Below are 27,190 nucleotides of genomic sequence, written 5' to 3' on the forward strand. Positions count from 1 at the left end.
GCCATTTGTGAAAAATAAAACAAAACCATAATTGAAACTTAAAGTGGACCTATCATGCTATATTTGAAAAATATAGTGTAGGACCAGTGGCGGCCGGCCCATAGGGGCGCTAGGGGCGCCACCCCACCTCTTCCCACATACAGAAAAAAATATTTAAAAAAAATATATATTTCAAAAAATATATATTTCAAAAAAATATATATTTTATATTTTTTATTTTTAATGAACAAGGTAAATATCATACAATTGGTATCAGTAAAATGTATAATCTACAGTAAAATCTTGTTTAAAATGGTGTTACGATGTCTAAAGTTACTGATAAGTCACATGTTTCCTGCCTGGCCTTGCCCTTGGCATTAGTTTATCATTACGGGGCGCTGCCCCCGAGCCAAACAGCAGCAACCAGCACGTTGCAAAAGTCTCAATAATAAACTGTGCCGACGAAACATAATTTCAGCCAATCAGCGCTGTCAAATATTTTGGTCACGAGAGCGCTCACGTTGGCGCCCACGTTGGCGCCCACGTTGCTTACATGCGTTGACGTGAGTTGTTTTTTAGACTCGTCAGGAACTGGGGTAGTATCTATAGTAACGCAGTGTAGGCGGAGCCGTGACGTCATCTTCAATGAGCTCCCCAGAAAAACAACACAGCTGTTAGCTCTTAGCACTCAGAGCTCACAGCTCTTCATATCTGTTCAGAAACTAGACAAAAGTTAAACAAGTTAAAACCACACACTGTCTGTGTCATGGCGAATACAGTCGCTGGTTTATTTATGTCTGTATAGGCCGTTGTTGTGAGTGTGGACGGTCGGAGCATTTACAACGTTAGCTTAGCCAAATCTCCATTAGAAAACACGCATTTTAAAAGGTTTTTCACCTGCCGTCTGTCTGCAGACTTGTCAAAGCCTTAATTCATGGTTTTTACTATCCGGTATCAGTATGTTGTTACTTCGGCATCATCTTGAAACGTTTATTACAATTAAATAACGGTCAAATATGTTCATCTTGTTGTAGTTGTAGCCCCCTTGACAGCGATTCTCTCTCTAGTTTAGACTGCGGTCAAGCCAGCCTCCACTCGGAAAAACCTAGTCAAGCCAGCCCTCACGTGATATTGCGGTGCGCAAATATCCTATGCATTAAGGTAGAGTAAAAAAAAACCCTCCCTCTGTGTTTAGATGAGAATAAAACAAAAACTGTCCAGTATCAAAGACTCATTTTACTTCAGGGTGATAGCAGGACATCCCATCTAGTCACTCAGAAAAAATCAGGACATTCTGATGTAGAGTTTCAAAATAAAAGACCTTTGGGGACAGGGATGATAGCTCATATATGAGACTTCAAAGGTCTTTTATTTTGAAACTGTACATCAGAATGTCCTGATATTTTTTGGGTGACGACATGGGGTGTCCTGCTATCACCCTGGAGTGAGATGGATCTATTATACTGGACAGTCTTTGTTTTATTCTCATCCAAAAACAGGGATGATAGCTCATATATGAGACTTCAAAGGTCTTTTATTTTGAAACTCTACATCAGAATGTCCTGATTTTTTCTGAGTGACTAGATGGGGTGTCCTGCTATCACCCTGGAGTGAGATGAATCTATGATACTGGACAGTTTTTGTTTTATTCTCATCTAAAAACAGGGATGATAGCTCATACAATAGAGATTTCAAAGGTATTTTATTTTGAAACTCTACATCAGAATGTCCTGATTTTTTCTGAGTGACTAGATGGGATGTCCTGCTATCACCCTGAAATAAAATGAGTCTTTGATACTGGACAGTTTTTGTTTTATTCTCATCTAAACACAGAGGAAGGATTTTTTTTTACTCTACCGTAATGCATAGGATATTCGCGCACCGCAATATCACGTGAGGGCTGGCTTGACTAGATTTTCCCGAGTGGAGGCTGGCTTGACCGCAGTTAGTTTAGCATACTCAGCCCGACTCAGCCTGGTTGTTCCTGGCCCTAGAACCACGATTTTATGGGGCCATTACATCACCAGAAGTCCCAATTTAAGGGGTCATTTCTCCCAAAAGAAAAATGTTTACTCACTATATCAACAGCCCCACCAAAAATATTTTCCACCAGCTGCCACTGTGTAGGACCATACCTATATAAGGCATATTTGTACTTTTTATTTTTCAAAATACCAAACAGATCATGCATTTTAGCCATTCCTCATTTCGCTCAATTTAACACTGTCTTTTCATAGGCTGATTCTGTGAGAACAGCACCATCTACAGGCCTGGCATATGTACTACAGCGTCTCCAGCGCTTTCGAACGGCAATGTCCGTGGCTGTCTCCTCCTGATTGGTGGAGTTGGCCCAATAGCCGTAGCGACACTTCTGTGACGTCATAGAAGTGTTCAAATCTGGATCAGTCTGTATCAGATCCGTTGCAGCCCCTTTTTAAGAGATTTGGGTATGGAGGAAAATAGAGAGGGTTGTGTTTTCTGACACTTGGTGAGTTTCCTGGAACACCGGGGACACATATTCATGTATAAAAGACGTACAAAAGTGCATTTTGCATGATAGGTCACCTTTAACCTAAATTATGTTTTACACTCAATGGATGCAGTTATACTTGATACATGTGATCTTCAAAGCCACATCTGGGTTCTTCTATTTCTAATCTGATAGTGGCAGTCCCACATTGTTTGGTACTTGTTTCTTGTCATTTATTTTTTCTCAAAAGTGCTTCAGAGAGGTTAAGTGTTGCAAAGTCAGATTTTTCCTCCATTTTCCAGATGTTGTCACTTTTCTTCAGGAACACTCTAAGCCCTTTTTGCTGCCTTCAAATTTCGGACTAAGGGAGATAGTGGCCGACCCCTCCCATCCTGGACACAAACTGTTCACCCCCCTACCCTCTGGCAGGAGGCTGCCTGATATTGACCATATTAAAACCTAGCTGAAGTGAATATTGAACAGCACCATTCTATAGGTTACCTGCATCTAGGCATATTTTAGTACTATTTGTGTAAGTGTTTATGTTGCCTGACGATAACACCAAAAGGCTTTAGTTTGTAAATAATTTAATGTACATGTCAACTTTGTTGAAGTAATTACTTGAAAAAACAGTAAGATATGTATATCTAGTGTTAATAGGCAAGAAATACGTTAAATTGTTAACATTATCTTCAAGAGCTCTGTGCAGGGCAACTTGTGGCCCCACGCAAAGTTATATGTGGAGGCCTTCTGTGTCGCGGGGGGGGGATAATGGGGCCTCGCAGCGGCGCAAATGTGGCACACTTAAACTGTAGGTGCGCCGCATTTGCGCTTCAGATGAGGCTTCCTCCGCAAAATGAAGAACCCTCCGCGAGATGAGGCCCCCTCCGCGAGATGAGGCCCCCTCCGCGAGATGAGGCCCCACACAGTCTGCGTGATCGGCCTGTAGGGAGGGGCGGCCCTGGCTCTGGGTCAATTTGTATTATGGTAGCATGTTAACATTACGCTATGTGGGCCTATGTCATTAGAATACGATGACATAATGTTAATAAATGTGACTAAACATATCCTCATCTATATTAGCATGTTAACATTACGCTAGTTTACGTTACTTACGGCTATATAACGTTAATAAACGTGACTAAACATAATATGAATACAACTTAAAACATTACCTCAGTCTGCCTCGGTTACATTAGTTATTACTTTTGGCAATTGTGGTTGTTAACAATGAAAACAAAAAATCCAATGCATGTTCACAACATCATCAAAGTCTGTCCTTTTAATTCATGTTTTATTAAAGAGAACCGTAGAGGCCTAAAGGATATACTGTGTGTTAAATGCTGTCTGTATGTTTCAGTAGTAAATAAGATAATGCTTTGTACATCACAATATTTTCTACTGAACTAAAGCTGTAATAATAAAAACTCCCTATTGAAACAACACAAATCTGCTCTGTTTTATACACAGCGCTGGACAATAGTGAATGTTGAAAGATCCCCAGCGACACCATGACCCAGATCATGTCCGCTTATCAGCTCCATGTCACCACCAATTAGTTCCCATCACATTGTACGGAAACCCCGTCTGCTCACACAATATGTATCCAATCCTCATGTTACTTTTTTCTAAGTGTAGACAGACAGAGACAAGAGCAGCTGCTGTTTTTTCGACAGTCTCTGGTGGAAAAATAATTTTTTGGTCAAAGCCTTTCTTTGAATGTCAGTATACCTGCAGTAGATCAATAATTGCTTCCGTGGGATAATTACATTTGGATTGAAAATTAAATTAGACAGTTAAGAGGGATGTGGATGTCAGTCAAACTCGTTCAAGCTAATTAACCGCCTGTGTCTGAACCTTCCAATCAGTAAAATAATCCACTAGCATACAGTCTATTATGGGGCTAGATTAATTGGTTCAGAGGCATGAAAGCTCCTGGTGAAACACACACATATACACACACAGGCAAGATTTACAGTTTAAACTTCACTCAAATATTACAAAGAACATGATGAATCTTTTTTCTGTCACTTATAATTTGGCATGGGTACACGATTCAAATGCTCTGGAAATTCACTGTTGAAAAGGCATAAAAAGATAGTCTCTTTATGAGTGAACTACCTGTTTTGACTGTTAAAGAATGCATGAAAAGAGCAATTTTATCCCCAAGGTGCTGAGAAATAATTACTTTTGCAAATGTATCATTTTATCTTCAAGTCTTATCGTTTTCATCACCTTGAGGTACCTGCTCCTCTCGAGAAAGCACTTAAATTATCAGTCCAATTCTTATGCTGTCAATCATTTTTAATTAAGCGTCTTGTTGCTACGTCTTGTTGATACATGGTCATTTTGAGAAAACATATCAGTTTTACAAAACCTCACGCTTACTCAATGATAATTGCAACTCAATTTGCTACTTGCACTAGAGACTTGATTCCTCAAATCTCGGTGAGAGAAGATGAATAGTTGGATTCATTATTCATTTAATTGCTTTAATGAATGATTTTCTGTTCTAACCTGAAAGGGCAAAAGAGACATGCCTGTTGCTAAACACAAGCCTGTTTATGTAATACCTAATAAAGGCTGTTATATTGTATCTTGTTTGGTTGCTGAATAACCTTATTTGGATTGAGTTAAAGTATAAATCTTGTGGCAGTCAATAGATTAGTTAGGTGGAGGTTATTGTTCTTTAATTAGAGTATTTCTTTTTTTATGCTACTTCATACAAATTTGAAGATGATATTGTACTTTTTGCTCTCCACATTTAGTTTCCAAGATGAGTTACTTACTTGCAGGTTTATTTTTATTACACAAATTAAACTGAATAATGATTCATAGTATCTAAACCTTACCAGATGCTAAATTAAAACGGTTTTCCATTAATGAATCATTCATTAGAATCCAGTGATTTGCTTTATTCCAAAGAATGCCCATTCTACACAACGGGTACTTTTACTTTTGGTTCTTTTAGTATATTTAGATTCTAATATTTTGTACTTTTTCTTAACGGAGCTTACACACGTCGGCGTACGTTGACGCTTGGCGGTGGGCGTGTCTGAAGCTTGGGGAGTTAACACGAGCAACGCGACCAACTGGATATATAAACTCCCCAAACAGGCGAAAACCTACCAGTTTCACCCACTGTCTCTGCCACCTCCCTCCATGCCTGGCTCCTCCGGTTTGTATCCCGGTAGGTGAACAGGGACAGATCATATAACACCGGGTGATTCCCCACCGCTACAATGATCTTTTCCTCCATTTTTTGGCACATGAGGAAATTAACTGCGGTATGGCTCTCCCAGCATACACGCGGTTTGATTGGCTAGATACGCTTTGCTCCCAAAATGAAGTTCGGCGAAGCGTGACGTCACCCCATGCAAATTGAATGGGCAGAAGCGTTGAAGCCTCAACGCACGCCGCTGCCGTGTGTAAGCTCCGTAAGTAACATTTTAAATGACAGACTTTTCTTTGTAACAGAGTAGGCCTATGTCTACAATATGGTATTATTTATATTATCTTGGTGTGTTCAAACTAAGGCCTGGGGGTCAACTGCGGCCTCTTGTCCATTTTGAAGTAGCCCTCAGAATATATATGTATAGGGAACAGATAATACACATTAGTAGTCATGTGTTAATAAGCCCACTTTGCAAATAAATTCCGTCAATTCAACAAATCATAACAAATCTTAGTTGATAAAAAATAAGCTAAATAACGTATTTACATAACAAGCCTGAAATATACCCCTCCTACTGTAATTCCCCTTGTTATGAGCAATCTGCTCAAGGGATGAGCTTCCGACACTTTTTGTAACAAAATAAATGGAATCCTATGGAGAGCTGTGATGTACACTGTATTATTTTCTTAAAGCACATTCAAGTATCAAGCATAATTGACCAACATTTGATTGAATTTGCTAACTTATGATGAAATCTACCTAACCTCTAGCAGCTGGCCAAGCCAACTGGCCAAGTCCTCATAACTTAATCACAAAATATGTCAATGTGGTGTTCAAAACTGATCTATGCTGTCCTAAGTGGCCCAAAAGATATTGCAGCTAAGTTTCTCAATTTTCGTTACTGCTTTACTTTTACTATTGTTCTCAACTGTATAGATGTTGCTATGAGCAATAGCTTTTAATTAACATTTAATTGAAACGTATGTCCTACATGTATTCCTGTGTGTGTCTTGTAATGTTGTTGAACAGATGTGTATACTCTGACTTTCAATTAATCTCTGTTAAAGATTATGAAAAATACCAATGCTGTTTGAAAGAGTATCATTCCAATGTCTAATGCTTTCTCAGCAACAGAGATATTACAAAAGTGCAAATTAGAAATATAATTGTAAAGCTTTTTCTATTCTCTTGTGCTGGATTGTGGAATGAGATTAGGTAAACAAGCTGACAGCAAAGCACAAGATTGGACTATTAATGACCTGCTGATAGGGACTGTGGCTAGCAGAGGAAAATAGCTAATTACACATCCCTTTGCAACAATGTGAAAATGTATTATGATGGAAATGAAGAAGATGGAAAAATGAAGCAATGACACCTTATAACACTAGATTCCATAGCAAACTAATTATGAAAGCGTACGCGTAGCTCGGCTTGTTTCATGAATACCAGTTGCACCATTGCATTGTGTGAATTGCCATGCAGCGAGAAGGATTTACCCCGGACAAATTGCATTTTTTCCAATCCACTCCGTGCTCGCGGTCACTTATTGCATATCTTTCTTTCTTCTGGTGGAATCAAAGCGAGTCATGTCTCTTAGTTTGGTCCCTCCATCATTTACCCAGACACACAACCCATGGTATTTTACTTTTGTGTCTCCCTGTGTGTGTGCTGCTGCTCTGCTGGGGTGGTTCTTAATAACAGCTCTAATTTCTCATAACCCAGAAAAAGGTCACACACTAAGATGTCAGCATCAAAAACAATAACAGGAAGTTATTTTCTCACCCTGTTTGCACTTGCTCATGCATTGATAATCAATTCAGGTCTGGGGGCCCTTTATTGCTATTGTAGCACTTTTGAAAATAGAAAAAAAAGAATAGAATTTCTATTTATCATTTTGTGGCCATATTACTTGCAAGAGACATCATAGCATGGTGGTCGGAAAACAATGGCTAGTCTGAATTTGGATAAAGACACAGAGGATGCAGGGTAAACAGATGAGACAAGCTAATGCTGTTAGCTATGAGTCAGACGGAGTATCTAGAGTAAAGTAGTTTAATGTGCTTTACGAAAACATGTCGGAACATAATGTTCTGACCTCCACCAGGATATTTGACGACAATGTTTCCATCCATGGCTTCCAGACTACTTGGGCAACATTCACCTCAAGAACGCTTCCACCAACACTTTATCCAAAGGTTCCTTAGATGGCTTACGGACTGTTCGCACAGAGAGCTTCACCATGAGACTGGGCTGTGGAGGACGTCCTGCCTCGTTCCTGTGCATAATTGCTGCTGGGATTAATCAAGTATTTCGATTCTTTCATTGCTAACCCTGCCGTACTGCGGCTTTTATGGATTCAAACATTTATTTTAGATAATTAAGATATGTGGCTGGAAGTGTATATGATATTTTCAATGATTGCATGTATGTCTACATAATTAATAATTGTGTTTGTTTTCAAATCCGGATTGCAATGTACACTGAACAAAAATATAAATGCAACACTTTTGTTTTTGCTCCTATTTTTCATGAGATGAACTCAAAGATCTAAAACATTTTCTATATACACAAAATAACCATTTCTCTCAAATATTGTTCACAAATCTGCAAAAATCTGTGATAGTGAGCACTTCTCCTTTGCCGAGATAATCCATCCCACCTCACAGGTGTGGCATATCAAGATGCTGATTAGACAGCATGATTATTGCACAGGTGTGCCTTAGGCTGGCCACAATAAAAGGCCAGTCTGAAACGCAGTGCAGTTTTGCTTTATTGGGGGGGTCTGGGGGGGTCCGAAAACCTGTCAGGTTTAACCCTAACCCTAACCCGAACATGTCACCCACTGACACATTAAAACATGTTTTAGGGTTTAACCAGTCAGGTTTAACCCTAACCCTAACCCTAACCCTAACCCTAACATGTCACCCACTGACACATTAAAAAATGTTTTAGGGTTAGGGTTAAACCTGACTGGTTTTCGGACCCCCCCCAGACCCCCCCAATAAAGCAAAACTGCAGGTTTCAGAGAGGCCTTTTATTGTGGTCAGCCTAAGGCACACCTGTGCAATAATCATGCTGTCTAATCAGCATCTTGACATGCCACACCTGTGAGGTGGGATGGATTATCTTGGCAAAGGAGAAGTGCTCACTATCACAGATTTTTTCAGATTTGTGAACAATATCAGAGAAATTGTTATTTTGTGTATATAGAAAATGTTGTAGATCTTTGAGTTCATCTCATGAAAAATGGGAGCAAAAACAAAAGTGTTGCGTTTATATTTTTGTTCAGTGTATATATTGGTTCTTGCTCCATAACTGGGATTAAATCTACTCCAACCAGGCTCGGTTGAAGTTCTCTTGGACCCTGCAATCTTTGCCACCACCATTCTTCTCTTGACTCTGAAAAAAAATGTTTTGGTTCCTTCCCTCAAAGCCTTCCCCTTTATGTTTGTAGGTCGAACCGGAAGTTAGCCTTGCAAGGGTTCCATAGAAAAAAAGCCATGGGATTTCCCCGGTGTTCCTGCACCGCTCTATACAGGCCAAATTAAATATGCATACACAATATATGACACCAATTAAACCAACCGAAAATGTAATTAATTAAATAAAAGGCAGAAGGAAAGCCTTTCACATACATTTTTGAATGAGTGTAGTTGGACTTCATTCACTCAAGCACAGAGAGGATATCAGAGGATATTAAAATATGTGACTCATAGTCCTGGTTTGAAGTGTTATCTTCACTAAGATCAGCTGCTCTTAACATCAACCAGTATGGCTTTGTATTTATTTAGTTATTTTCAATACTATTTCCCTCACAATTAAGTCAGTCAGTCATTAAAAAATTACGTAGCAAATCCCACCCCCAAAGAAGACCATGAGACGATGCTAAAAGCACTAGGGAAAATCTAGTAAATTGTCTTTGAGTTGAATATCTTTTGTCAGAATTCTACTTCAAAGGTTAAGAAATAGCCGAAAAGGGTCTTGTGACTTTGTAACAAATTCATAAAGGCTAAAACAGACCTGTCAAGGAACTATGCATACTGTAAACATAAACACTGTTATGATTTGGCCAGCGCCATATAGATAGAAGAGTTACGACAGCGGAAGTCCAAAAACGGTTATCGTCACGTGGTTCATGCAGACGAGGATTGTTCCCCGGAAGTTCATGGCGGGCAATGTGAATGCATTGATAACAGGAGATAGAACTATGATTTTTGGTAATTATTAGTGAATAAAGGTTTTGATTTGCAATATTTATACAACAAATCGATATGTGTATGTATTTATATCAATATGTTTTAAAAAATATAATTTGCTAATATTAAATGAAGCTCAGCGCAAGTTCAGGCAGGAAGACCTATCACTTTGTATTGCGCGTCATGGCAATACTCGCTCCCTTCACTAAATGATAGGGAGCGCCACTCCTCAGCTAACCTATCACTTCCCTCCGTTCACAAGCCTAATCATCGCACCTGTTAATCCCTCTATATATGCTCTCCCCTTTTCCATCAGCTGTCTTCCAGGTGTCAACGCGCAAGCAGCAGCAGGGCTTCGTCCCAGCTCCGGCTATTTATTCATCAGCTCCGCAGTCTTGCGGATTAAGCTACAGGGGGCGTTCCCCAGTTGGCTAGCGGTTCTAGCCGGCCACCCCGCAAACCCGGATGCGGAAGAAAAAGACAAGGATACTGAGCTCCACGGAAGTTCCTCCGGCTTAATGGAAATGGGCTACTTCAGGCAAACAATTGACACACGCCTTCAGTCTCTCGAGAGGGCATCACTGGCATCAGGGCAGCTCAAATGCGGCGCTTCCGGCCTTCACGCGGAACGGGCCCTCATCGCTTGCGAAGCTTCACCCACTTCCGGCTTCAACCACAACCCCTCTTGCAGGCAGGCAGGGCTCAAGCTACATCTCATCGAAGCTACTTCTCCTTCCGGCTCAGTAGCAGTACTGGTCTCTAAGTGCGTCTTAGGTGGCAAGCAGGTAGTGATGGCGAGATGAAGCCTTATGAAGCTTTGAAGCTTTCCAGCCAATTGGTTCGAAAAGGGTTCATCTCATGAGGCTTCATCATGGGCTTCATTTGAACATAAACCCCCTGTTGGTCAAAGCGTGTAAAACAGGCAAATTGGAAATCTCAACAGTTGCGCTCTATCTCATACCGAGTTCCCAATGAGTAAAGCCTTAGAATAACTCTAAACAACGGACATAAAATCCTATTTTCATGTTAACAATATTGTTTTCATTCCAGTTGAACGATTGTGATTGAAAAGCCTATAGGAGGCTGGTAAACATTGCAAAGAGGGATTCGTATTCCTTAATATTATTCATAAACTTAACCACGTTGTAGCCTGAGAAGGCTAAACCATATCAGGAATACATTTATTAACTGCATTATCTCATTTAGCTGTAGCTTCTAAAAGCAAACCCTGCGGTCGTGGGTCGGCTGCTTTCCAGCGAGCCACAGCCCACACGCTGAATCTACCCAAAAACACTGGATATATCTAATCTGCATTTATTCATTTATTTATTCATGTTTTATTCCTACATTTATTTATGCTTGTATCTATTTATACTTATGACATGTTCCGACCTCTATATAAGTGAGGGTCTGAGCTCTTTTAATTCCATCGTGTCACCAGCGGACCCGGGTACAGGAGGGGTAATATGGTTCTCGTTATACATCCATGGGTATTATGAGCGTTGTGGCTCAACGGTTCAAATGATCCGAATCGCTTCCCGAAGCAGTCACGTGGTATCGACAGGCAGCGAGGTTCGTTCGTCATCGATGACGTCACTGGCCCGAAACGATACAAGCCTCGATACATGCTTCAAAAAAAGATTCGGGGATTACTCGACACACGCTCCGAAGCCTCGGCGCAATTCGTAACGGGTGTAACGCGTTACAGCATGGAGTTATGCAGTTCGGGTAACTACTACCCGTCACAATGCTCAGTAAGTACCGCTGTCTCAAGCTTCAACACAGCCACGGATGCTGCCCATCCGTGGTTTTGGGGGGTTTCTTTCAGGGAGAAAGAGAAGCTCATGTAAGAGGATAGAAGACAGTCTAATCACCCAACCAGCACATCAGCATCTACGTCTCACCGTGGCGTAATTAAACTGCTAATTAAGCTAGTCCTATACCAGGGCTCGACAGTAACGGTTGCCAGGTTGCCATTGGCAACCATTTGAAAAATGTCAACCACTTCTTGGACTTTGGTTGCCATCAGTGGCAACCAGTTTTTAACATAAGAAATAAGGACAGTAAAACGTGCACCCCAAAATAGATAAATGTTCATATTCGTTTTTAAGAGTGATATTTAATTGTTGTGACCAGTCGGAACCTGATACTTAAATTGCACGTGCATTGGCGTGATTACGGAGCCAGAAAGCGATGCACGTTTACTCGCGTGCGCGGTGCGCCGTGTGTTTGTTTTACAACAAAATGGCGAAGCAAAAATAAGTTGCTTGACTGTGTGATAAAAAGTTCAGCCAACACCTCAACTTCTCCAATGAATGTTCAAAGTGATTCAACTGATGGAGCGTAAGGTAAAACCCGAACGAAAAACAAAGAGGAATGTTTTCCATTCACTTCTGGTAAAAGTTCCTTCAAAATAAGAGTCCCGATCTTATTACTACCAAAATAAAAGTGCAAAACGAAACTTTACCATAGAAAATGATTGCATTAAATTATAATCACTTCTATAAAAAGGTAACACATTTTAAATATAGTTAGACATATTAAAGGTAATTTACAGCATCAATAATCAATATCAAATGTTGAACTATGAATGGTTTTCATTTATTTAACATTAGAAATGTATTAGTCTGGCCAATCCAAGACTTCAATGCTGAAGGGCCAATGGGTCTATGGTGGGGGTCAGCACAAAGGTCAAGAAAACCCACATTTGAAAGGGAGACAACGGATGATCACGAAACTGGTGACTTGCTCAATTCATTTGTGAGGGATCTATGAAGACAGGACAACAGCAGCACTACTGGTATTTTGTATACCAGCAATTGAGGGTGGACAAGTTTACTACCACTTAGGTTCAAATAAGTGCGTTAATTACTTATTGTAAAGCATTTGAACATTCTTGTGTCACATGTTCATTATTAAGTTGATGTATAACTGTATAGCATCTTCATTATTTAAAATATAAGGTATCAAAAAAAAGGGCAACCGTATTTTCAGTTGGCAACCAAAAGCGGATGCCTAGTTGCCAGCCTGGCAACCACTTTTAAAAGTTAGCGTTGAGCCCTGCCTATATCATGGGTCATGTCTCAGCATTTACCTAAGCAAATATTATTTCATGCTGCTCATATTGCACTCATATATTTGGTTTCATGCTCACATGGCTTATGTTAAGCAGGGTATGATATTCATGCATCATTGTACTCAAGCTAACAGCCGCATTACATTGTCTACATCTCCCTCTTCGCCGGGCATTGGCTCGTGCCGGCTATCCAAGATCTCTCCAGCTTACCTCTGGTAAACATGCATATAACTGGCGGTGGTGTCTTAAGAGCATTTCAGGGCTCGTTCAGGATAGGTGCAGCAAACCTGCCGCAATCAAGGTAATTATTCCTCTTCCCTACAACAACCGCTTCTCATCCTACATTCGTCCGAACCCCAGTGCTGTGCTGGCTATCCAAAGCTCTCTCCAACCTTCAAATTGGTACGTATGCATATAACTGGTGGTGGGTCTTAGCATGTCAGCACGTATATTTGCCCCGCGGCTCATGTTTATCCTTGCATGTCTAACCCTGTACGTCCAGGTTGTAACCTTTGGGTCTGTATAAAATGTGTCCCTGCGAAGTCAGGCTGCCCCGTACGTCCGGGATGCCCTGTACGTCCAGGATGCCCCGTTCGTCCGGGATGCCCCGTACGTCCGGGAAGCCCCGTATGTCCAGGACGCCCTGTATGTCCGGGATGCCCCGTACGTCCGGGATGCCCCGTACGTCCGGGAAGCCCCGTACGTCCGGGAAGCCCTGTATGTCCAGGATGCCCTGTACGTCCAGGAAGACCTGTACGTCCAGGGAGGATGCCTAGGAGGCATCAGTACGTCTAAATCCCCACATGTATTAACCTCTCATTTCATCCATAGATTTCCACTGCATCCCACAAGGTAAGATTTCATCACGTTCAGTACTTCATACTTTCACTTCTTTTGGGGGTTCATCGGAAACGGTTCTTCCCTTCCCGAATGAAATCCTACAAAACCTGGGCCTAATCGCCAAACACCATTTCATTCACTTGTTATAAACTGTCATCATTATGTTTCATTTATATAATGTGACCCGATAATAAACATGTATTCCATACATCACGTCTCTCCTGATTGAAGTGATAATATTAGGATTAGTGTGAACAACTAGTTTACATGTTAGGCTAACAGTGCCTTGGTTAAAGAGCCTGTTGCTGTTTATTTATAGCTTTGAATTCTTTAAAACCAATATTATCTTCTTAAACTTGTATGGTAGTGAGGAGCATCACTTTCTAATGTTTATGGATATATTTAGAGGGAGGGGATCTAAAGGAATGCTTCAAAATTCAGATTAGATTAATTTCTACCATTTTCTTAAATTCATGGTAGTTTCATTAATCCCATGGTAATTGAGGACACAAGTTATCTAAATGACTAATGTCATCTTTATGGGTTTCAGAAAAGACAGGAGACCGACAGGTGACTATCAAAGGACTAGCAGTAGCAGCAGCAGCATGATGATGATGTTAAATGTGTTGTTTTAGGAACATCCATTGCAAATACATGGAATTCAATAAACATTGAATAGCATATCATGCAGTTTGTCTGTGCCTTTTCCTCCGTGTTGTCCTGGTTTGCTGTGATGCCTCCTAGTCGCCACCATGGTTTGCTGTTCTGCCTGGGGATGGTCAAATCGCTCCGAGAAAGGAGTACGAATGTACGGCTTCCCCACTGACACAGAGCGGAGGAAAAAATGGCTGGCTCAAGTCAGCAGGAGCAAATTCACGACCAACAGCAAAAAAATATGTGAGGTACTTATATACAAACACTGCATTTTCACTTTTTCACAAAACGAAAACCACACCATTGGGAAAGCTTAATGTTTTGTTTAATACAAAAAAACAGGGAAAGGCTTGAAAAACACTGAGAGTTGAGACTCAGGGTGCAGGGTGAGGGTCTCAGTTCAGGTATTCAGGCTCCATTGAATCCCCCTCTGGTTCTTGTGCTGAAAGAGGGAGTAACAGACAGGAGAAAGGGTTATACACACCTATATAGCACACCTATTGGATGGGAAATTGCCTTGGGGAGATAAGGTATTTGTGCCCAACTGAAGTTATGGAACTTTATTATTTGTGAGTTTAACAAAGTATGACAAATGGCATCAGTAACAGATGTGATATGAATTTCTATAAAGTTGTCTCACATTCTTGGTCATATTTTATATACAGTATGTAATGAGTATAACATGTCCAGTAAGTATAAAGTGTTTCCTAATACCGTGTATTCAACCACTATGGAATATGTATGTGGGCAGACAAAAGTGAGTGGTTCTGTGTGTGAAGTAACCTCAAGTCACTCCGCAGGCACATTTTGATGCAGACCAGTTTGTCAAGACAAAAAAGGGCAAGACTAGGCTGAGAGCAGAGGCTATACCCACCATCTTCGTGCATCGCCCTGTGGTCAAAAAGAGAAGGGCCCCTGCACCACGATTCACCCCGGGACCTGTATCTACAAAGCCCATAGCTCATGATCACAGCTATAGTGTGAAAGGTGACACAGGTATAATAAGTATGAACTCTTAGTAACAAAAGTCATATTTCTTATTTTTAAGTGGTATAATATTTTAAATGTTCGAAAATCTACAGTGCCATGTCTTCTACTTACATTAGTCTCAAAGATTGAGGGAAGAAGGGATGAGGAGACTGAGAGAAAGGAAAGTGAGGGTGAAGAAAGAGAGGACATGGCTAGTGAGGAGAGACAGGGAAGGTGGACAACACCCACTCAGCCAGCAGCCAGTCAGCATACGAGGGAACCAGCAGCCACTCAGCATACGAGGGAACTAGCAGCCAGTCAGCATACAAGGGAACCAGCAGCCAGTCAGCATACGAGGGAACTAGCAGCCAGTCAGCATACAAGGGAACCAGCAGCCAGTCAGCATACGAGGGAACCAGCAGCCAGTCAGCATACGAGGGAACCAGCAGCCAGTCAGCATACGAGGGAACCAGCAGCCAGTCAGCATACGAGGGAACTAGCAGCCAGTCAGCATACAAGGGAACCAGCAGCCAGTCAGCATACGAGGGAACCAGCAGCCAGTCAGCATACGAGGGAACCAGCAGCCAGTCAGCATAAGAGGGAACTAGCAGCCAGTCAGCATACGAGGGAACCAGCAGCCAGTCAGCATACAAGGGAATCAGCAGCCAGTCAAACAGATCTATTAAAAAAATTAAAGAGAAAATTAAGAGCCAAGAAGGAATCACCAAAAAAGCAAAGTCTGAACTAAGAAAAATCAGGAAGGAAAATGCAGCTCTCAAGAAAACAATGAAAATTAGGGATAACAAATATAAGAAAACGATTTCAAAAGACCAACTTAAGGCATTAGGCAGACTCACCACAAAGGGGATGAAATGGAGCAATGAGACAATTAAGAAGGCTTTAAAAATGTGCTTTGCGTGCGGACCAACGGGTTACAAAACTCTGCAGGAATTGCAGATTCCCCTTCCAGGAATAAGGACACTGCAAAGAAGGATGCAATGTGTTACGTTTGATCCTGGTGTGTAACAGCTAACATCACTGCCCCTCCACCTGCCAACATCACTGCCCTCAACCTGCCAACATCACTGCCCTCCACCTGCCAGCACCCAGCCAGAGGAGCGCAAACAACAAAAACAAGCAAGGTGTCCCGTCATGTACCTGGAAGTTTGGGTTAGCAAAATGGAGTAAGAGAGGGACTTGAAAAACCTTGGTGGCTCTCTACTCATGTTGTTACAGTTGTCTTGGTTACAGCTCTCAAGTTTTTTTTTTTGCCATTTCCACATCTTTAGAAAATATGAAATAAATGAAGTGAAATCAACCTCTTCTCTGGAGAACAAACTTTGATTTCTCTGTCTTGTGAGTTTGCAGTCTTGCAGTTTTGCTCCTCCACCTGTAACATCACTGCCCCTCCACCTGCCATACAGTAGGTTACTAACAAGATGACTTATATAATACAGTGATAGAATACATGTTTAGTATGCTTACTTATATAAAACAGTAGTATTAAACTTACCTTGTGTTTTCACTCTCACTTAAGTCCCTCTCCCTTTGCCATCAATCCAAAATCAGCTGAGCTGCAACATTATACAGACAGGTAATAATTAACATAATCACAAGGACACAATATGGCTCTGCTAAAAACACTCACTCTTACACGCACCAAAGTTATATTTATCTAATATTTAACTCCCTCCACCCCCGCATACAATCCCGTTTAGAAGCCCCTCTTCTCTAATTCAACAACGTTGGGCGAAATGACATGAAGAGAAAGGAATTTACAATTAAAAGGCGTGTTGCTAACTTGATCCGTTATCCTAGCTTTATCTGTTATCTGTAAACGTTCCCTAAATCTACTAATTTAGGGATAATCCACTGACATCCTTTAATACACATGTTAATTTGAATCAGATGTACTGATAATATCCGCAATATAAATCTTTAAACTTCTTCTTACTTTAAAAGTCCGTCACGAACGGTCTATTATGCTGCAACTCTACAGCTCTGCTAGCCTTGACGCTAACTTCCGGGGAACGATTGAGAGGCTCCACGATCCGCCATTGCTGTAACGAAGTGGTCCATTGGACTGAACGGAGATGACGTAACTCTCAGTCTATACGGCGCTGGATTTGGTAACATAGCTAATCCTATACCATTCAATACATCTACAGTAATGTGATAGTGCACTATAATCGTTTGTGAATGCACCAGTTGTGAATAGGAAACAATATTATTGTTAACAATCATTAACACTTGTTTGCTACGGTGGCCCTGAGAGGCCAGGGTGCTGCAAATAAAAGAACGCTGCAAATAAAAAAACCGCTGCAAATAAAAAGAAACAGAAATGCCGCGCAAATAAAAACGCTGCGATGCAAATAAAAAAAGCCACAACGGAAGTGAATTACCGGGGACTATTATTGCTGATGCACATACGACGGAAGTTTTGCGTTTTTTTATGCGAGAGAAGAAGAAGGCTGGGGGATCTCCGGGAAACATCTCATGGGTAAGTTTATAATGTTAAAGTTACACAGGATGTAGATAATATCTGTCGCTGCCGTATTTATGACTTTAAATGACGTTATTTTGTGTGTGGGAGCAGATTATGTGTGTAGTGTATAATGTTAGTAGAACATAGCTTTGATCAAAACTGCAGAAAGCTATTTTCAAGTTGTTTGCTTGTCTGTAAAAACTGTTTGATTCTGCTCGATTTATCCGTGCAGCTTGAACCGTTTTAAATCTAGACCACACACACACACACACACACACACACTCACAGTATTCTTGCGTGTTTAACTGCCTGAAACTTGTCTTGCCCTTGTCAGTGGGGAATGTCGTGATTAAGACACACTTGCAATCCATTTTGGGAGATTCCTTGTATTAAGCCAGCGTTGAAAGTAGTACTGATTAGTCTTTCCAAATGTGTTAGTGTTATTTAAAAACTAGTGCAGTGCCCGTTCGGGGCATGGCCGTTCAAAGCTTGTGCCTGTACTAAGCGGACCGATTGTTTGGCTCCCATAATTGCTGCTTGCAATGTTGTCCGGGGGGCGTACCCGATCGGAGCGCGTAGATTCGTCAAAAATAAAGGTTTAGAAAAATGAATCCCAAAAAATTCTAAATGAAGGATGCAAATCATCATGCAATCCGCAAGCCATATCCGAAAGCTTAGGTCGATCTGACAAACAGTCAGAGAGATATGCGAGCCACAGACACACACACAGACACACACACACACACGGACATTTCTTGCTTTATATATAGATAGATAGATAGATAGATAGATAGAAAGATGTTCATGCAATTGAAGCGCAAAGCAACCTAATGATACTTTATTTGTTTTCTTGCAGGTCATAATGTATTGTCCTTTTTGTGGACAGCAGCAGGACTCTAAATCAGCCTTTTGCTGTTCATGTGGCAAGGACCTCAAATTCCTGTGTGATGTTGATAAAACAGGCACAAGTGGAGGTAATTTTTATTTTTTTATTTTTTGAATTAGGCTTAGGCAATGTACACTCTATATCTTATGAGTATGGGTGAGAACACTGTATGTCTCTCTGTTCTTTGTCATTGACGATTGATTGGACTCTTATTTCAAGCAGAGGCTACAGGAAAAAGCACACTGGAGTTATTCCGGACTTTCCGGAGTGTAAAAGAGAAGGAGAGACGAGCAGGTTTTAAGAAAAAAAAAACACCATCAAAAGACAACCTGAAGGTTGTGAAGGTACATTTTTTTGCTGAGATAGACTAATAATTTGCCGACAGTCCATTCTGTCATGTATTTATAGTGTCACTGAACTAGTTAACAGTCGCCTATTTCGTTGTTTCTCTGTAGATTTCAGTAGGCCTTATGAGGCTGAAAGATGGTGTACTGAAGACTGTAAGAGGAACAGTACTTCCCCTTTTGATGCGACCAGAGTCGGATGCGGACGAATTGCAGAGAGCTGCTGAGCAAAAAATGAAGACCTTCGACAGAAATGTACATGGTGGTCCCTACGTACTGCTCTACCCTGACGGTACAAAGATAACTAATATACCAGGAACAGAAGTACCCTTCACTCTAAACGAGTACAAAGAGGTAGTGGGGAAGGCCTACCAACGTATCACACTGTACATTTGTACAGCTGAAGATTTCTTTACATCTTGTAAGTAATTGTGAAATTAATTACCAACCAAGAAGAGCTTTTTAAATTGATTTGTTTGTCAAGGAAAGCACTCTGTTGTTCTGAGTAGTCTAAAATCCTCTTATACCTGTTCTTGTATTTCACAGCTCAGGAAACCAGCTCTGAATCCAACTCATCGGATTCAGAGGTGATCATCATGAGTCCAACTTCTGCAGAATTCAATGCAGCTGATACATTAGTGAGTACTACATTTGTTGTATCTTAGATCGCTTATATTGTAAATTCTATCTGGAAGTGAAAATGTTTCTAGATTTCACATAGACGGCATATTTTTACGATGAAACATGTCCCAAAATAGCATTTTAAATTGCGGTAAATGTTGCAGCGTCCTGGCCTACACATATTATACAAACTTAAGAAAACAACTTTATTTAGTGCAGATCCCTGCAAAATCACACCATAATAATGTGTATGTTTTTCACTGAAAGTAATAATGTAAGAAGGATCATTCCCCCTGGCGCAAATCACATACACTTTCTGTTAGAATCATAGAATTCAATATTTATGTTCAAATGTGTTAAGCTCTAGTTCTGTCAAATTTGAAGTGTCACACTGATATATTGTTTTTTACTTCCAGGTATGGGAACCTGCAGAGTCAGGCAGTGATTCAGCAGCTCCGGTAATTGTGGCTCCAAAACATTTTCTTTTGTTCACATTTAGCCTTGTCTGGAAATATTGTCACACAATTAATGTCTTAAACTACATGAAATAACGTGTCACACTGACCCAGAGATCCACGTTTGTGTACATTAGAATAGTCTTTTCTTTCTAAATCAGCCCTCAGATAGCCATGATTTAAAATACTTCAACTTACCTGTCCTATCCCTGTTATGGTTTGTGATTCAGGTCTTATTTTCTGACTCACAAGAGGGCCCAGGAACATCAGGAGGTGTGCTGGAAACTGCGTGCTATAGGTATTATACTTTCCTTTCTACAATTCAAGTATGTTTTATATGAAAACATCAACAATGTAAACTTGTGTATGTCAATTTCTCAGCAAATATACTCAGCTGTATGCGCCCATTGTAATAGAGGATAAGGATGACTCAGACAGTGTTGAGTGCAGTCATGACATTCCAGAGGATACAAAGTAAGAGAAAAGTTACCCTTACTTCAACTGTGGTTGTTATTTTTCCTGATCAAAAATGTGTGCTATGGTGTACCATTTAACATGGTCATAATTTATCTGATGACAGGGTGGACCAGCAATCACTTTCTGAGATAACTGCAAACCTGGCCCTAGAGATTGACCATCGAGCTGTCAGCAGATTTAACATCTGTCGCTCGAACATCTGGGATGGAGCAGTCAGAGGATTCAAAAGGGCAACATTCTCAGAAAAGAAAGACATCCTCTGACGATGAAGGGAGGTTTGAGGAAGGTCTCGATACAGGTGGCCCCAAGAGAGAATTCCTCTCCCTTCTCATGAAAGAGCTGAACAAACGGCCCATATTTGATGGACCTGTGGAGAGCCGCTACCTGGTCTACAATTCAACAGGTTCTGTTTTGTGTATAATGTTTTAAAAGAACCCATATTTCAACCTTGCAGTGTTTTCAAATATGGAAACTGATTTAATATTTCTTTATTCTGCATTATCTTGGACAGCTATCAGAGAGGATGAGTATTATTTAGCAGGGAAGATGATTGCTGTGTCCATTGTGCATGGTGGACCTGGTCCTAATTTTCTGTCAGAGGATCTGGTCAGCTACATCTCAGGGCAGAGCAGTTTCAAGGCATCTGTCGGAGACATTACAGATGAGGAGATAGGGAAAGTCCTACAAGAGGTATGAGAAGGGTGTGAAATTCTAGAATAGGTAAAGAGAGAGTTTTGTCCACTTAAACCATTCTTTCAAGATATACTTCTGGCATTACCATTTTTTATAATTACGTGTCATATTTGAAATGTGTGGGACTCTGTTATCTCTTCTTTTAGATTCAGAATTCACCCTCAGTGGAGATCCTTCAGGACTTGATGATACGGAACAGTGCCATGTTGCAGACTGCTGGGTGCTTCAGACATGTCAGGTCATGTGAAGAAAAAAAAATGATAGTAGAGGATTACCTGAAGTGGTACATAATCCACAGGAACAACACTGCAATCGAAAGGTAGGTTTTTGTATTTCATTGTTATTGCTAAAATAATTATGAAAAACGTGTTGCTGTTGTCCCATTTTCTTGCTTACTTACTTCTACATGATGCACATGTATCTTTGCATGCATCTTTTAATTGTATTTTAGATTCAAGGCTGGACTTGAAAGTTTGCCGTTTCTGACAGCTCTGCAGCAGCATCCGACGGTCCTGACCCCTGCTCTCTGTCATGCCGATGTGAAGCTGTCTGCTGCAGAGATGGAAAATCTGTTCCAGCCTGAATTTAGTCAACAGGGAAGCAACAGAAGGGCTCAGGAAGAGAAAGCTATGAGTTACTGGGCAGATTATCTTCTCGATTGTGAAGGTTAGTCAATTTGCTCTTGTCTGATTTGTATACACACAGATTGTAAAAAGTTCCGGTGTTGATGTAGATAGTATTTACTGTCAATTGATTCCAATGTTCTCTACTTTTTAGAAAATGACAGCTCAGTGACCTTGGAGGAGGTGTTAATGTTCGCTACAGGTGTGCCATGTGTGCCTCCTGCTGGTATGAGTCCTCTGCCACGCCTTCAGTTCCTATGTTCTACAACGTCAACATTCCCAATGGCAAATATCTGTGCCAACATTTTAAAGCTTCCTCTTTTGGACACTTATAGTGCCTTCAAAGCCAACATGAACTTTGGCATTAATAATTCCCCCGGCTTTGGGTGCCTTTAAACAATTAAATAACTTGTGGTAAAAGTTAATGTTGCCACACACAGTACACAGTCCGTTGTTTTAATGTTGCGGTCTGTCAGACCAAAATGTTGTGACGTAAGAGAGATGTGAGTATTTTTCATGGCAGATTTGTCCTATTTCATATCTAACATGTGAACAACACCACACATTTGTATTGTATTGTTATTATATTCTCGTTAGGTAGGTAAGGTAGACCGTGGTTAAATCAAGAGTTCAGAACATGTGTTAAGATGTTTTACAAATATTTACATAAACAGTAAATAAAGACTGCAAAAGGCACCTTGTCGTGCAAATGTGCCAATTTTGTTTTGCCCATTTTATCAACATGTTTTACATGGACTTTGTGAAAGAGTAAAGCTGAATGATTTTCATTAAATGGTTTAAAAGTGTTTCATTTTAACGTAAGGACTTGTTTTTCTACGTATAGCATATATGTTACACACTCGCTACAAAGATGACACAGCTGTAGCTGGTTCACAAGATTTTATTCTCAGATCCACTGTGAAAACAGAAATAACAGTAGCATATGTGACTGATGCAATGAATGAATGTTATTGTTGATTCATCAATTTGTTATAGGCTGTGTCTGAAATCACTCAATACTCCCTATATAGAATTCCCTATATAAGGAGTAGGGAGTAGTGAATGATTGTGATTTCGGACACGCCTTGGTCTTTAAAATGTCAGAAAGTGAAGCCTCACAGAGAACAAATGAATCCAGCAAATATTCACATTTTAGAGGCTGGAACCTGCTTATATTCAAAACAAAATTAAAATCAATTACCAAAATATTAGGTGTATAATTTTCTGAAAACATGTTTTACAAAATACATGAATATGCTGTAGGTTTATTTAAACAAAGAAAGGCTTCAGTCTAATGACTTATGCAAAGATACAAGCTGAATATTTCACTGGAGTTATCTACTCAGAATTGCAGCATTCTAAATAATATTCAACCTACATTGGAAACTTGTACACACAAAAAAGGTTCTGGGGGGCTGGTGGGGCAATGTATTCTACACTCCAGACATGTTTTTCATGGAAATGTAATTCTGAACAGCAGCTGTCCAGTTCACTGGTGGAGCCAACCCACTCCGTCTTTGCAAGTCCACAAAATGCATCTCCAGATTCTCATCACCACACAAATTGTACTGGGATGATGCTTGCATGATGCCATCAAAGTGGTGTAGGGCTTCCCAGGACACTGGAAATCCACACTCCCTTCCGCCAAACCTATGACCAGTCATAAATTGAAACATGAGTCAAGTGATTACAAATGGATCATTTAACCCCCCAAACATGCTAGATAAGCATTATAACTAAAACTCCATTGAGTCAGTTCTTCGTTAATTAAATCCTAAACAAAGAGCTTTGACTTGAGAAATTAATCTCAGGTTGACAGCAGCTCTTTCAGTCAAATATGGTCATTCTACTCACTTTCTAACACAAGGTACTTTTTGGAAATGAGTAAGATAAATCGACAGAATAGCTTTGGATATCTTCTGATTTAGGTTTTGTGTTGGAATCCATTTTTAGTCGTTGAAGACTTGAAATCATTTTGAAATAATGAGTTTTCAGACTAAATGAATCACGTTATTTATCAAGTGACAAACTTGTCATATTGGGCTGATACACCAAATTATATGAAGTCAGATATATTTTAAAGTAATATTACCAAACAATTTGAATACAAACCTGTGAGGCAGGTGGTACATGGCATCAGGTTTACCTGATGGACACTGAGACAGGCGAACAGGTCTGATGGTGTGGTTGTTCCACAGCTGTCTGTACTCATCGAGGTCTTTTTGGAAGATGCCCAAAAACACATATCGCAGCAGACACTTGTGCTCATGGCTCCCATTGAAGAGGTGCCTCTCTCTAAGGTCACTGAAGAGCTCGATCCAGAACTGAGTCCTAATGGTGGAATTCAAAACTTTTGTATTTCATGAAAAAAAGACAACTTCAAGTAAAAAGTCACAATATTTCTAGAGATGTTGAACATTTCTTGGTGCGCTCCTACATTATTTCATTTGGGAGCACATAAACCCCCTTGGGAAAATATTAGTGTACAGCTCTAATGTAATTTCACAATTTTTTTCATCCAGATAGATTTAAAGTTTTTGGGCACCTCTGTACCCCACACACACACACACACACACACACACACACACACACACACACACACACACACACACACACACACACACACACACACACACACACACACACACACACACACACACACAGACACACACACACACACACACACACACACACACACACACACACACACACACACACACACACATTATTGGACCTGACCTTAAAAGGCTATACCTTTGCTTTCTGAAGAAAGACCACCAACTCTCGATGCGCTGGTTTGCAGTTGAGGTACCATACATGTGACTGAGGGCTCCTGCAAAATCATCTGTGTGTTGAGATCGTAATGTGCAGTTAATGGCTGCCATAGTGCCGTTTTCAGTTCCACAGTCAGTGCGAAGGCGGGCTGGAAGTAGTCCAAACTCCGATACACACTGCAGGTAGTAATGCGCAATGATGCCCGGATCGTTGTTAGTGCTGCCACTCCTGAGCCACATAACTTTCCTTGAAAAGCCGTCGATGCAGCCACTGATGGCAATACCAAAGGGTTTAAGTTTATCATATCCATCAGCGTGCCACACTTGGTTTGGTCCTGCTGTGACGTATCCCCTTCGGACAAACCTTCGCCTGGAACGAAGTTGAACACCAGATGGATCTAGTCTGGAAATCGTCTGTCTAACATCCTCCCTTTTTACTGTCAGGTGATACTTTTGTTGCAATGTCTGCCACATAGCTCTGTAACCCAACAGCCGACCCGAGCCTCTCAGTTCATGTGCAACAGTTTGGTGTACAGTGCCAATGGGAGTGTAGTCTGTCCTTCTTGTTAAGCCAGCGTTCTGTAGCCTCCTCTTTAAGGTCCTCAGACTAAGAAAAATGTTGTGTCTTTTTTCTAGAAAATCAAGTATCACTTCATAAGCGTGTCCCTCCGTGAAGTACTTGTGGATGAGGCATGCCTTGATTCCTTCATTAGATTCTGTGACTGAAGGGAAAAGACAACAGTGTCATTAGGAATGAAACTTAATAACAAAAAACCTATTAAGAAAAAAATGAAAATGTATCAGTAATGAGGAAAATACCTGAAATGTTTGATGCATAAGTGTATGTTTTCAGTATGTTCAATGCGTGAACAATTCCAGACATGAGGAGCAAAAAAGAAGAGAAATAAACAGGCAAAGGACAACATATTGGGATACTTACATAATTGGTAAGGATAAAAATACATATCAATCTAGAGGTAGCAAACAAAAAGGTACCCTTTTAATGCCTGTATTTGTGCATAAACGCATCAGAAGGCTCAACCCTCAGCACATGAAGGAGCACATAATTGGTCAACTTTGGTATTTCACCTGATTTTTTTACTTGTTGGCATTTTTTTTTATCAGTAGTTCTAAATCATGTTGAAATTGCCATGACTGACAATAATATGTGTATAGCATATATTAAAATGGCAACAAATCATATACAAATAAGACATTATCACTGTACTGGTGAAATTCTTGACTTTTAAGGAGGAGCTTACCATCTTCGAGAAAGGGAGCCAAACATTCAATGTTGCTGCCACAGGAGCCGCAAAACCTCCCAAAACACCCAGCAGTCCCACAATATGGACAATACATTGCCTGTGGAAAAAGAGCAATGTGAATGTTATTCATTTGCAATTAAGTAACAGCTACTTGGTAAGCTATTGCAGCAGGTAATGTTACCTGCAAACAGCTGACACTAATTTAACAGCAGATATCAGCTGCAATCACTTAATATCTGAACCATGCATCTACAATGTCAAAATACATAAAAAAAAAAAGAAAGATTTAAAGCCAGTACACTTCTCAAAGGAAGCACGTCTTGGATAGGATAGAGACCCTTCTCTATCTCTAAGCAGGATAAGAGACCCTCATTTATCTCTAGACAGGCACATTTAGATGACATGTTGATGGAGTCAAGATTGACTACAGGATGTTAGTGAAGATCTATACTTGTATGTATTCAATATAGGGCTGGGCAACGATTATAACGCGTTAACTTGCCCAGCCCTAATTCAGTAAAAGTTGTTCCTTCAGAGCATGTTGAGGAGAGGACCCGAGCTCGTCTGTTGAATAAAGGCATATTCAACTTACTTTGTGTGTCTTAGCATCATCTTTAAGTCCCGGTCGGCTCAGATCCGTTTGTTTAGAAAACAGCTAACGTTAGCAGATAAAAGTAGCTATGTTCTACTAACATTATACACTACACACATAATCTGCTCCCACACACAAAATAACGTCATTTAAAGTCATAAATACGGCAGCGACAGATATTATCTACATCCTGTGTAACTTTAACATTATAAACTTACCCATGAGATGTTTCCTGGAGATCCCCCAGACTTCTTCTTCTCTCGCATAAAAAACCGTATGTGCATCAGCAATAATAGTCCCCGGTAATTCACTTCCGTTGTGGCTTTTTTATTTGCATCGCGGCGTTTTTATTTGCGCGGCATTTCTGTTTCTTTTTATTTGCAGCGTTTTTTTTATTTGCAGCGTTCTTTTATTTGCAGCACCCTGGCCTCTCAGGGCCACCGTAGTTTGCTTATAACAAAATAATACTTGGTTATAAAACATGACGTGTTTATGTACTGCTTAATATGCAAAGAATTTCCAAAAATAGAATAAAACATGAAAACAATCATTTAGAAATGTAATTTGTAATATGCCTCTTCCTCCAGCCTTGTCTCTTTAATAAGAAAATTAGGTA

General features: G+C 40.4%; 2 protein-coding genes and 1 long non-coding RNA gene across 13 annotated transcripts; 1 reads left to right on the forward strand and 2 right to left on the reverse strand.

Annotated features, from left to right (window-relative positions):
• Positions 1-14,698: 14,698 nt before the first annotated feature.
• On the reverse strand, positions 14,699-17,620 carry LOC307046905. Of its 3 annotated transcripts, none has more exons than XR_013810283.1 (4): positions 17,314-17,620; positions 16,679-16,933; positions 16,217-16,340; positions 14,699-16,038 (listed from the first exon to the last, which is right to left on the reverse strand). It is a non-coding gene; the product is annotated as an uncharacterized lncRNA (long non-coding RNA). The 3 variants fall into 3 exon arrangements; XR_013810284.1 differs by lacking the exon at positions 17,314-17,620 and having other exon boundaries at positions 14,699-14,832; positions 15,265-16,038; positions 16,679-17,298; XR_013810285.1 differs by lacking the exon at positions 17,314-17,620 and having other exon boundaries at positions 16,679-17,298.
• A 117-nt stretch (positions 17,621-17,737) lies between these two features.
• On the forward strand, positions 17,738-22,639 carry LOC307046903 (uncharacterized protein). 7 transcript variants are annotated; one of them, XR_013810279.1, is made up of 10 exons: positions 17,738-17,859; positions 18,701-18,818; positions 18,953-19,074; positions 19,186-19,495; positions 19,621-19,712; positions 20,112-20,153; positions 20,403-20,448; positions 21,467-21,639; positions 21,772-21,986; positions 22,098-22,639. XR_013810279.1 is itself a non-coding variant. In XM_079693569.1 (9 exons), exons 1-9 carry the CDS (start codon positions 17,812-17,814, stop codon positions 20,888-20,890), a joined length of 1,044 nt encoding a protein of 347 aa, XP_079549695.1. In that variant the 5' UTR covers positions 17,738-17,811; the 3' UTR covers positions 20,891-21,749. The 7 variants fall into 7 exon arrangements, 3 of the variants coding, with proteins under 3 accessions (XP_079549695.1, XP_079549694.1, XP_079549696.1); XR_013810280.1 differs by lacking the exons at positions 21,772-21,986; positions 22,098-22,639 and adding exons at positions 20,532-20,624; positions 20,731-21,317 and having other exon boundaries at positions 20,381-20,448; positions 21,467-21,749; XR_013810281.1 differs by lacking the exons at positions 21,772-21,986; positions 22,098-22,639 and adding exons at positions 20,532-20,624; positions 20,731-21,030 and having other exon boundaries at positions 20,381-20,448; positions 21,139-21,748.
• LOC307046902 (uncharacterized protein) lies at positions 22,468-26,855 on the reverse strand. Of its 3 annotated transcripts, none has more exons than XM_079693565.1 (5): positions 26,793-26,855; positions 25,980-26,079; positions 24,698-25,439; positions 24,056-24,274; positions 22,468-23,593 (listed from the first exon to the last, which is right to left on the reverse strand). In XM_079693565.1, the coding sequence occupies exons 1-5, from the start codon at positions 26,838-26,840 to the stop codon at positions 23,377-23,379; spliced, it is 1,326 nt and encodes a 441-aa protein (XP_079549691.1). In that variant the 5' UTR covers positions 26,841-26,855; the 3' UTR covers positions 22,468-23,376. The 3 variants fall into 3 exon arrangements, with proteins under 3 accessions (XP_079549691.1, XP_079549692.1, XP_079549693.1); XM_079693566.1 differs by having other exon boundaries at positions 25,537-26,079; positions 26,793-26,833; XM_079693567.1 differs by lacking the exon at positions 24,056-24,274.
• Between the last annotated feature and the right edge of the window lie 335 nt (positions 26,856-27,190).

The sequence above is a fragment of the Notothenia rossii genome, assembly GCF_949606895.1.
Source record: "Notothenia rossii genome assembly, chromosome: 7".
Lineage (NCBI taxonomy): Eukaryota > Metazoa > Chordata > Actinopteri > Perciformes > Nototheniidae > Notothenia > Notothenia rossii.